This window comes from Melanotaenia boesemani, chromosome 6 (genome assembly GCF_017639745.1).
Source record: "Melanotaenia boesemani isolate fMelBoe1 chromosome 6, fMelBoe1.pri, whole genome shotgun sequence".
NCBI classification, from domain to species: Eukaryota; Metazoa; Chordata; class Actinopteri; order Atheriniformes; family Melanotaeniidae; genus Melanotaenia; species Melanotaenia boesemani.
In genome coordinates this window covers 22,266,987-22,279,065 of record NC_055687.1, presented here as the reverse complement: position 1 = coordinate 22,279,065, position 12,079 = coordinate 22,266,987, and the positions used below count along the sequence as shown (strand labels likewise).

General features: G+C 38.8%; 1 protein-coding gene across 1 annotated transcript; it reads left to right on the top strand.

Annotated features, from left to right (window-relative positions):
- The first annotated feature begins 775 nt into the window (after positions 1-775).
- On the top strand, positions 776-3,310 carry LOC121641458 (urokinase plasminogen activator surface receptor-like). Its single transcript, XM_041987595.1, has 5 exons — positions 776-875; positions 1,215-1,334; positions 1,409-1,555; positions 2,084-2,194; positions 2,314-3,310. Exons 1-5 carry the CDS (start codon positions 830-832, stop codon positions 2,514-2,516), a joined length of 627 nt encoding a protein of 208 aa, XP_041843529.1. The 5' UTR covers positions 776-829; the 3' UTR covers positions 2,517-3,310.
- The last annotated feature ends 8,769 nt before the right edge of the window (positions 3,311-12,079 follow it).

Genomic DNA, 12,079 nt, shown 5'->3' with positions numbered 1-12,079 from the left:
GAGCAACTCTAGGGGTAATGGAAACACACCTTTGTATCCGCTTTCGTTTTTCTACTCTCCTTTTTACTTTTCTTCACTCTTCTTCATTTTTTCTGTCCCCTCCGGTCAAGTCCAGAAAGATTACATAAATTCCATAATTCCAAATAAATAAGATAAAAAAAGTCAGATTATTAAGAGAAACCTTATACCCATAAAGCTCCCCTTGGCAAAGCAAATTTGTTCAGCACAACACAGCAGCCAGACCATCATTCTTCTTGCTACAATGAAGCATTGGAGAAATACAAACAAATAAATAAATAATGCTGGACTTCCGCCGTAGCTAATTTGTTGTGTTGTGACGTTTGCGTTGCAGCTTTTGTATATGTCTTGTAACAGACAGCTGTTTCCTCACTCTGAAATTTGACCCTTAAAGTGCTCGGTTTTCCCCTAAATCTATTATTGACCTTTGCTATTTTAACCATTTATCAAGGAAACACTGAGTCTGTTTAGACATGTTTGCTCTGTGCCCATCTCGCATTTTTTAAACTCTGAAAATGAGCAGAACCAGAAGATGGACAATTTGATCAACACTATAAAAAATATCAGCACCAAATTTATGTGAAAAATGATTCATATAGAGAATAATGTGGACTTTCTAAAGTATTGAGGATAAAAACTAAAATTAAAATTTTCAAAAATGAACAAAATCAAAAGATATTCAGTTTTGTGTGAATTCAATACTTATTGAGGGTGAGTTAACAGACACTGCTGCAGGAGGGAGGAGCCTTCCTAGGACCTACTTAATGCCAGAACAGAGTAAAGTGAAACCCGCTTGTCTCCAAAGAACACAATGCATTTCTTTACTCTGGTCCTTGGGATCTGGCTTCTTCCAAAAGGCAAGCTTTCGTCTGTTCATTATTTGTTTTATGTTATTTTACTTTTCTCTTCTTATTAAAAAGAAAATAACTATAATATAGTTAATTATCTGTAATTATACTTTTGATTTTACATCCCTCTACATTCTGTCTAACCTACATCTTCTGTACAGATAATTCAACTTTTTTTTGCATTTTTTGCCTGTGTTTTAGGTATTTTCTATATTGCCCTTTTATTTAATTATTAAGTGGCACCATTGTTCATAGTTCTGAATAATTTCCTTCAGGATTAATGTGGAAACACAGTATTGCTGCTACTTTGTTGACTGTAAATGCTCCTTATGCTTATTGTTTTTACAGTCAACACCCTGACATGTTATGAGTGTGTACCGGGACCCTCTGGAAGTTGCACTGAGACAACCAAACAATGTCCCACAGGAGATTATCAGTGTGGAGCAATCAGATTTTTAACATATGCAGGTACGTTTTGGGATATACACTGGTCATTGATCCCCTTCTTCGCACTGACTCAGTCTACAATTGTTTGGTTGCAGGAGCTTCACAAATGTCTGATATTCAAGCAAAGAAGTGTACTTTGGCTCAAGAATGTATTACTGGTTCAGTCAACTTTGGAGTTGCCAAAACCATGTTGACCAGCAAGTGCTGCAACTCTGACCGTTGCAACAGCCAACCTGTTCCTGGTAATTTCCATTCTTGTTCATTTAAAGTTGTGTCATGTTGTTCTAACTATAGTTTGTTGAATTTATACTGTGTGTAAAATGACTGGTGTAATATCAGGCCAAAAAAACATGTTAAGTGCTAAAAAAGATAATTTGTTTGCTACTTCAGAGCCTGACTCTGAAGTATAGCTTCACTTACTAGTTTATACAAGTCATTTGTTATCTTGTGGTTTTAACAAAAAATACTACGGTCACTACAACAACAACTACTACTACTAATAAAAACAATAATAATGGTAATAAATATTCTTCGTCATGATCCGTTGCCTCAGAAAAGATTCATGCCACAATTTCTATTTAAGATTTTGAAAGTTTTCATTTGCTAGTTTTTAATTAGCATTAACTGAGAGAAACTTACAGGTTAATTTTTACACAATAATTAAACTTCTAGGTTTTCAAACAGTTAAATCACACATTAAAAAGGAAACATTACTTTTAATTGCTTCATCAATCTTTTATTCGTTCAATAACTGCTGTTTTATTTTGCAGATGCCAGCCAATCCTCTCCAAATGGCAAAAAATGCTTCACCTGTGAAGGAGAAACATGCACTAAAACTGTAAACTGCGAAGGGACTGAGGATCACTGCATCAAAACAACAGGTAAGAGACCTGCTGCTTCCTCTGTCCTCCTCTACATCTCTTCTCTGCTCTGAACAATGTTAAGTAGTCTAATATTAAACAGTGAATCTAAAGTTATAACATTGTTTTTATTCTCTCAGTGGTTGCAGGAGGAAATAAGAATACATGGAAGGGCTGTGCCTCCAAGACGATTTGCACAGCTGCTTCAAATCCGCAGCTTTCAGGAGTTGTTGGAGCAGAAATTAACTGCTGTCAGGGCGACTTCTGCAACAGTGCCAGCAGTGCAAGCGCCGGCCTGCTGCTGTTGATGGGGCCACTTATTTCTTTGGTCTTGTTCTTTTAGCTGATGAAGACAGCAGCATCATTGCCCAGTTTTTCTTATCATATTGGTTTAATTAAAGAGTTAACACCCCTGTTCTTCTTTCAGTACATGCGTGTGTTTGACAATGGTAAAAACATTTTAGGAAGATACGATGTAAAGGAAAGGCAAAATGTTAATTGCTTCTAACGGTGACTTTTTTCCCTCTTTTTTTGAGTGTGTGTGCCTTTAGAAACCAGATGTAGTGAAAACTATTTCAATATTATTGATGAAACATTAAATATACAGATACATTTTTTTTGTCTCCATTAATGATTCAATTTTGTCCTCTGTGGATGCTCGTTTGTTTGGGATTTGCATACAAACTAATGTAGTGGTTAAGTCAGGACATGGCAAATGTTTCTGTATTAAGTTTTAACAAGTAGGAGTCAGATAATGGGCTTACAGGGAAACTGTGTTGAGCTGCAGTCAATTAACACTGAATCAGGAAATTGGAATATCCAGAGATAAACAACAGGTTAGAGAGTGGAGGAGAGAGTCTAGAAATTTCTGTGACTGTATTTACTATTAAACTATATTATTGTTTGTAATAAAACTCTTAAAATGAGGAAACAGAGCGTTTTGTCTGATTCTTAAATCTAAGCAGCGTGAGGTTTGTATGTGTTAAAGCGTGTACTACGGTAAATGTACATGAATAATGGACACTATGCTCCACCAATCATAACATGGTTACCAGTTCAACTTGTTTAAATGTTTTTTCTTGCAGTGTATTGTAATTTACAAAAATGGATTTACAATCTTTATCTGTATGGATTTTGAGGTGCAAATGAATACTAGAATAAATAAACATTTAACCGTGCTGCCAGAGCATTTGGATTTGATAGTATATACTTGTTTTAGTTTCTGAAATATGAATACTTTATGCATTTGAGGGAAAATAAATGAATAAATAAAGCAGAGATTGGTAATGCATGGGAAAAGTTGTCACAGTCAGATGAGTAAAATGACAACAGCCAGATTTTTAATTTTATTCAATTATTTATTTTTTGTGACTGCTTATTTCCCCATGTAATATTTCCTTCTTTTTTTTTTTTTTACTGATAAGGTAGGCTAAATGCAAAACCAACAAATCCATATAACAGCTTTGGAGACTGACTGTAAATTTGTGTACAGAAAAAGTCACTTAACCCCTTTTAGTGACAAGAGAAACTAATTTCAGAACAACCAGGAAGCAACCATTCCTCCATCTAGTGGAGAATTTCTGCAAGTGAAAGAAGTGTATTCACACTTTATCCACGTATCAGATGGTTTTGCAACTTTTATCTTGACTAGTAAAAAAAAATGCACGAAAAACAAACATATGTTGTAGAAATTTTATGTTACTTTTTTGTTTCTTGTGCAATTTCTTTTTTATGTAATTAGTCGTGGCTTTAAAGAGGCATTATGTATGTTTACAACCCTAAAACACCTTGTTCCAGACTCGTTTGATGCCACAGTGACATCTATGATGTTCATTTGTGGAGTCATTGTTGCCCAGCAGCATCCTGAGACTGAGAAACAGCATATAGAGACTTCACATGTGATGTCACCACAGCTTTTTCCACTATTTTGAAGGCACCACTAATGTTTCCATCGACACAGTGAAGGCAGGAGGAACCTGGAAAAATGCATCAGAAAGGCCAAGCACAAGTACAAACAACAAATTGAAGAGTACTTTGAACACAATAACACAATAACAAAACATTGCAGCCCACAAATCAGCCTTGACAGCACAGCGGCTGCTGCCTCAGGCTGCCTGATCCTGTTTTGGACGGGTTTGTACTGGAAAAGATTTCTTTGCACCTGTTGCAATGACCAGTGTTGGGAAAGTTACTTCCCAAGTGTAATATATTTCACATTACCAGTTACTTTCAATTTTAAGTAATACATTTCTTTACAATATTACTCTCTGTATAAAGTAATAAGTAACATATTACTTTTCAGTTACTTTTCACCAAAATAAGCATTTAGGACAAGGCATTACGCAATGAAGGTGCGCAATATTTTGTCATGGTGAATAGTTCTCATTTAAATGTAGTTCCTCATTATTATAGTATGTGTGTGGCAACAAAGTCTAATGAGGTTGCATCAGAAAGTAGTTGTTAATATGAACTGCTGAATTACAATAATGTAATGATATGGAAGAATTAAACGACATGATGTGATACAAACTCTTGTTCTACACCTCATTGTTCTTTTCGATTTCTCTGATGTATTCAAAATAGTGAGAGTAAACCCACTTAGAAAATGTCGAGTCGGTTGCCATCATTCCTCGTCCTTTTCTTCTTCTTCTTCTGTTAATTTAAAGCCGCCGCCCTCGTCTTCTTCTTCTTCCTCTTCTTCTTCTTCTTCTACTTCATATTTATTTTCGGCTGTTGCGCGATGGTTGTTTTATTATTTATTTGTCTGATGTTTATACTGACAGTTGGGATTGTAACGCATTACCGGACTCATTTACTGTAATAATATTACCAAAATATAGTTAGTAACGCGTTGTATTACTTCGTTACTGCCAAACGTAGTATATTAGAGTAACGAGTTACCTTTGTAACGCGTTACCCCCAACACTGGCAATGACAATAAAGTTTAATTCATTCATTGTCAGACACACTGAACTGGTTCGTTCCTCGCTTTGAAACACAGAGCAATAGAGGAGGTGCCTAGATTTCCCCTCACAAAGAAGAACCAGCTCTCATTCTCTAGAACCATCAAGTGAGATTGGCTATGTAAAATAAAAGTCTCCAAACTGCAGCACAACCAGATGGGGTGCCAGGCCGCACATTAGAGTCATGTGCTGACCAGCTAATAGGAGTATTCACTAAAAATCCAACCTCTCCCTGCAACTAGCTGTTGTCCCCACCTGCCTCAAATCCACAACCATCATACCAGTACCCAAGAAGTCATCTGTAAATTGCCTCAAGTTTTACGACCGGGCTGCTCTGACCCTGGTTCTGATGAAGTGCTTCGAAAATTCTCTCCCACATCAGAGCAAGGTTATAATAGTTTTGGATTTTTTATTAGTTTTAGTTTTAATTTCATTTTGACTTTTTATTTTTTAATTCAGTTAGTTTTAATTTGTTTTAAGAGCAAATTTTCTAGTTTTTATTAGTTTTTGTTTTTTTAAAATGCTTAGTTTTAGTTTAGTTTTGATTAGTTTAGTTTTTTTTGTTTGTTTTTTCTAAATTAGGGTATTTGTTAGAGATGGGATTTATGTCTCTTTGAAGGGAGCCGGATCTTGAGGAGCCGTTCCTTTCAAAGAGCCATTAGAAAGACTGGCTCGTTCTCACAATATCTTACAAAATTTTACAATATATAAGAATGACAAACAATCAAAATATGTACCTACATAAAATCTACTATACAAGATAAAAAAAATTATAGGAAAAATATAGATAAAAAAAGAATAAACCTGAGCAGTCAGTGCAAATTCTAGTAAATGTTTTGGATAGAACTCACAGTATTTGTTTTGGCATGTGTGTGTATACGTGTGTGCGTGTGACTGTGTGAAAGATTTTATTGAGTGTTTTTATTCTTATTGTACTTTGATGTATGAAAAGGCTTGTTTTATTGAACAATGAGATATGAACTGAGATATGCATAAATGTTTTTAATCATGTAAAAAACTTTGTGTTGCCAATGGCATGAAAAGCACTTTATAAATAAAGTTTGATTTGATTTGATGAAGGCAGTGTCAAAAATTTGTATATAAAAAGAATGGCTCACAAATGAATGGCTCACAGCTGTGAATCGGTTCCCTTCGTTCATTTAAAAGAGTCGTTCAAAAGAATCGATTCGTTTTAACGTCAGCTCTCTAGTATTTGTCAGGTGCAAATTTAAAAAAATTCAGAATAAGCATTGTATAATAAAAACTTAATAAGACACAAATTTTAAAAACTGTATCAGGAGGAAACATGAACAGCCAATGACAAATCAAACACAACAGCCCAAAAGATAGCAGCCTTAAGTAAAAAAAAAAGTGTGCAATGCTGCTTCTGAGATAGTGTGCTAGGTAAAAATCAACATACCCAACATACTAAAGACACGCATCAACATAACATGAATCCATTCAAGAGACAGTTCACAGTCCTTGGCAGCCAGGAGTCTAAAGGAGCTCAATCTGACTAATCACGAACAACATCAACAACCCAACAAACTCTAGACCAGAGGTTTAATTCATTCAGATGAAACAATTCATATTTAACTACACACAGAATTGCACTAGAGTTGCAGCAACTTTAGTACAAACCTGTGCTTGGCCTTTCTCATCCAAAACGCTGCTGCTAGAGTTTTAACCAGGACTAAAAGATCTGAACACATCACACCAGTTTTGAAATCTTTACACTGGTTTCCAGTCAGTCACAGAATAGATTTTAAAACCCTTCTGATTGTTTATGTCCCAGAACGGTTTAGGCCCAGAATCCATCTGTGATATGTTCAGAGAATATAAACCTAGCAGAGCTCTTAGATCCAAAGACTCTGGTCAACTAGTCCAGACCTGAGTCCAGACCTGAGTCCAGACCAGAGTCCAGACTAAACATGGAGAAGCAGCATTTAGTTGTTATGCTGCAAACAAGTGGAACAAACTGCCAGTAGAGATTAAACTTTCACAAAATGTAGACATTTTTAAATCCAGGTTAAAAACATTTCTTTTCTCATGTGTCTATACATTTAATCTGCACTTTACCTTTTTTACTTATCTTGCTTTTAACCATTTTAATGTAATTTATGATTTTATTGTGATTCTTGTGTTGTGTGTTGCTGCCTTTTACTATTTCCTAATATCTGTAATGTTGTTGTTTTATGTAAAGCACTTTGAATTGTCCTGTACATGAAATGTGCTGTATAAATAAACTGCCTTTCCTTCTGTGCTAAACATACATAACCTGCTGTCCAACATTGTAAACAAAAACTAATTTAAGCCTCTCAAATTCAACTTTTCAAGATTTTGTGTCCAACTGTGTGTGTAGGTCTGTGTGTGTGTGTGTGTGTGTGTGTGTGTGTGTGTGTGTGTGTGTGTGTGTGTGTGTCTGACAGTGTGTCTGTGACTCACGTTCCCTCCCCATGCTGCTTGGCCTGGCTGAAGCCTCTCTTTCCAGGTAGGAGGGCAGAGAGGCTACCTGCTCCTGGTTAGCCTTCTTGCTGTGCAGCTTTTCAAATGGACTTTCAGATTTGTGGTTTTTCCTTCTAAATATTGTACCACCTGCTTCTTCTACAAGACACTTTTATCATTGGCATGGTCATAATGAAAGAAATCCCAAACAGGACTCTCCCCCCTTTCTCCTAACTTTCTCCGTAGCATCATGCTAGCCGGCGCGGGCGGACACGCTGTTGACACATGACGTCATGGACCTTCAGGTGCTGTGTGATGCAGACACCTGGTGTAAATCCGGCAGAGCAAAGTAAATAGATTTCATATCAACCTCGAGGGTTTATGTATGAAATAAATTTACAAAAAAGAAAACAAAGGACATTTTTGCTTTCACTTTAGTTAGTTTTAGTTCGTTTTGTAAACACACAATACAGTTTCACTTAGTTTTCGTTTTTTTTTAAAACTCCCATTTTTATTTTTATTTCAGTTAACAAGAATGTTTTTTTTATTTTAGTCTTTGTTTTTTCGTTAGTTTTCGTTAACGATAATAACCTTGCATCAGAGACCTCATTTCAGCAGATCTGGACAGCCACCAGTTTGCCGACAGGTGGAACAGATCCACGGAGGACGGAGCTTCTTTAGCACTTCATTCAGCCGTGGTCCACCTGGAGCACCCAAACACGTACACCCGGATGCTCTTCATCAACTTCAGCTCCGCCTTTAGGCAGTCCTCACAAATTGGTTCACAAACTCCACAGCCTTGGACTGATCACTTCAATCTGTGCCTGGATCATGGAATTTCTAAATGGCGGACCCCAGAATGTCAGAATAGGCAAACACACATCACCCAACCTCATTGTAGCAGGACACACATGTGTTACGTGTGTTATTGATTGCCATATGTTTTGGTCAGCCAATTACTGGGGGGAACGACCATATAAAAGGCAAGCAGGGCATACAGGCTGCCTCTGCCTTGCTGTTGGGTGGGCTTACGTCATTTCCTGCCATCCGGAACTTCCCCTCCTGGATAGTGCAGGTAGGCTAGCAGCTGTCGCTGCAAACTGTTTGTTTGTCCATCTAGTGCTGCTCACTCTGGTTATTGTTTCAGAGACTCACTGGGTATTGCTGCAGGCTGTGCACCCCTCATCGAGCTCACTGATCCTTTAGGCTGATGCTGCATAACTTGTTGTGGATTTGTTCGCCTCACACGCAGCCCTGGATTGTGGGTTATACACAACGCCTGATGCCACGCTGCAGAGGATGAGGGCCGGTCGGTGAATGCTATGTGATACGCTGTACAGCGCCGGATCACGTCTGTTGGGGACCGCTGCTGCTTTGCTTTGCTGCGCTTCATTTTGCTTCGCTTTGCTTGGGCGCGGTCATCTTGGAGGATCTTCATCAGGGAGATGCGCTGGGGCTAAGTCTTGCTTTTTCTGGAGCTGTTGACTACTTTGTGGACACTGATGCATCACCTGACCATTTTGAATGATTTCTACCATTGACGGCCATTAGCCGATTTAGTGTGCTAGTGTGCACGTGCGTGCGTGCCTGTTTTAGAGTAGAGGCAGGTCTTTGGATCTTTTACCAAGTTTTTAGTGACTTTGTTTCATTGAGAGTATTTTATAATTCTGTTTTCTTTCTTTTATCAGTTGCTGAGCCTTTGGTGGTGGATTTGTGTCTCTAGTGGTGTTGGTGGTGCCCCCTCTGTGTGTCGTGTGGATTTAAGTTGGTTTTATTTGTTTAACCTCACTTGTGGTATTCCTGGGACCCTCTTCTTTTCATTTTGTCTGGACCCTCCCCAACCAAGTAGGTCTCAGCCCTGATTTACTCCCTTGTTTTTATTGGTTATTTTAATTCATATCTTTTGTTTAAATAAATTCATCTGTTTATTGGAACTGCTGTCTCTGCCTCATGCATATTGAACCTGGGTGCCTGGTGGTAAGTTCACCACCTTGGTGGATTTCCCTGGGTGAAAGTCTCGAGGTGGCGTTTTCCGACCCTTACACGACCAGAACGCCACATCATCATGAACACTGGTGTGTCACAAGGCTGTGTGCTCATCCCAGTCAGGTTCACATTCTTCACCCAGGACTGTGCCCCTACCCACCACTCCCACATCATTATTCACTGACCCACTGTAGTGGGACTTATCACAGACAGTGAGGAGACCTCTAGAGAGGAGGTCCTACATCTGGCTGAGTTGTGTTCAGATAGCAGCATGGTTCTGAACACCACCAAAACTAAGGAGATCATCGTGGACTTCAGGAAGACCACACCATTCCCACTTTCTATCAACAGTGAGAAGGTGGATGTGGTGGACAACATCAAATTCCTGGAACTTCATATCACTTGGTTTCTAAACACCATCCACCTGGGAGGGAAAGCCAAGCAAAGGCTATTCTTCCTCAGGAAGCTCAAGAGGGCTGATCTCTCCTCTAAGCTCCTCATGAATTTTTATAGGAACACTATAAAGAGGATCCTCGGTCAGCGTGTCACTGTGTGGTACGTCAGCTGCACAGGACAGAACAAGAAGGACTTGTCCCGGAGAATCACTGGAGCAGTGCTCCCAGACCTGGATGCTGGGAATTTTAAGCTCATCATCATGGACAGAACTCACCGCTGACACTGTCTGTTTGTTCCCCATCAGGGAAGCACTACTGGACAATAAAAACATGGACAAACAGACTGAAAAACAGCTTTATCCCCAGAGCCGTGGCCTCCATCACACCAACCTCCTCATAAAGTTTGCAGATGACACAACTGTAATGGGTCTCATCAGGTTCAAGTTCAGCAATGACGATGAGACAGACTACAGTAGCGAGGTGGTCACAACGTCTCTCTGAATGTGGAGAACACAAGGCAGATTGTTGTGGACTTCAGGAGGTCAGAGGTGCATGCCCTCAGCATGCTGTCAGGTTCACACTCTTCACCCACTATCTCTCCACCGTAGCACTACCAATGGTGCTACGGTGGAGAGATTAACAGCACCATGTTCCTGGGTGTGCATGTCACAGAGGACCTCTCCTGGACCATCAACACCACATCACTGGCCAAGAAAGCCAACCATCGCCTCTGTTTCCTCCATAAACTGAGGAAAGCTAGAGACCCGGCCCCCATCATGTGCACCTTCTACAGAGACACCATTGAGAGCATCCTGACCAGTTTCTGCTCCACGTCCTGCAGGAAGAGCCTAACGGTTGACAGATGCTCTCAATTATTGTTTTTGTGTTGACAGATACACCCAAATATTATTTTTGTTTTGTAAACATGCGATCATTCATGTTTTATTTGTTGTTTCTGTTTGTGAAATTGTATTCTCACCTCCTAATTTGAAGAGTTACTGGCCCAGGTGTGTGTGACCAGACTAATTGTGGGTGTGTTCAATAAAGAGCCGTTCACTCACAGCTGTTCGGATTTTGTGAGCTGAGCGACTAAGAAGCAGTTTCTGTCTACCGTGCGTGTTGGGAAAGGTAGTTACTGTGATTTACACAAGTTTTTTTTTTACCTTTTTTTCTGACTCAACATGTAACCGTTGTGCAGTTCGGATCTGCCAACACTAACACATCTTCAGAAGCTGAGAAGCTAACTTATCCTCTTCAAATGACAAAATGTGATTTTGCTGCGAAAAAGAGTGTTTTAGGGACTTTTTGAAATGTCTGTTTAAAAAAATGTTTAGTGCTACGTCACTCATTTCTCTCTTTTAGTGCATATTTAAATTTACAGATGCTAGCCAGTCCTCTCCAAATGGTGAAATGTGTTTTAGCTGAAACATTGTGAGGACTACGCCCAACATGTAAGAGAAGAGGTGCTGCTCCTTCAAGTCAATGTGCACAAGAACATTTCAGGAGCTGTCAGAGCAGACACGAGTTGCTGTCAGGACACCTGCTGGAACAGTAACAGCAGTGCAGGAGCTGGTCTGCTGCTGTCGGTGGTGCAGCTTCTTTCTTTTGTCTTGTTCTCTTAGCTGATGTAGATAGCAGCATTACTGTGTTCTGTTCATCTAACCTTGACAAGCACTTGAAATCACATAAACTTTATCAGTTTTTACAACAGATTTAACCCATAGTTACTTTACTGTTAACTTTTGGAGGTGAACTTTCCATTGACACACATCATCCCTTTTCAGGCTTACTCCATGACCTTAAAGGATAAATTTTTTATTCTATCGTACCTGGGATCCATTTTTTAAATATTTGAAAGTCTGTGCATCAAAAAGGGTGAGTAGTTGTAGTTCGGTTTGATTTGCTAGACTTGCCAGTTGGTATTTGTTCCTACTGTAGGTGTTTCCTGTTAGTATTTCTTTGCTTTGCAAAAAAGTTCAATTAAAATGTAACAATAACAAAAAACAGGAAATACATCATTTTCATCATTATCACCACCATCACCACGATCACTGTCAGTTTACATATGCAAGAGCATATATTAAAAAAGATAAAGAGAAAACTTCCTATCATAATTA

Bases quoted from the DNA above. Each gene is read 5' to 3' on its own strand.
- LOC121641458 (XM_041987595.1), top strand. From the start codon at position 830: ATGCATTTCTTTACTCTGGTCCTTGGGATCTGGCTTCTTCCAAAAG. The intron at 1,335-1,408 runs GTACGTTTTGGG...GTTTGGTTGCAG, and splicing joins CAGATTTTTAACATATGCAG to GAGCTTCACAAATGTCTGAT. The intron at 2,195-2,313 runs GTAAGAGACCTG...TTATTCTCTCAG, and splicing joins TCACTGCATCAAAACAACAG to TGGTTGCAGGAGGAAATAAG.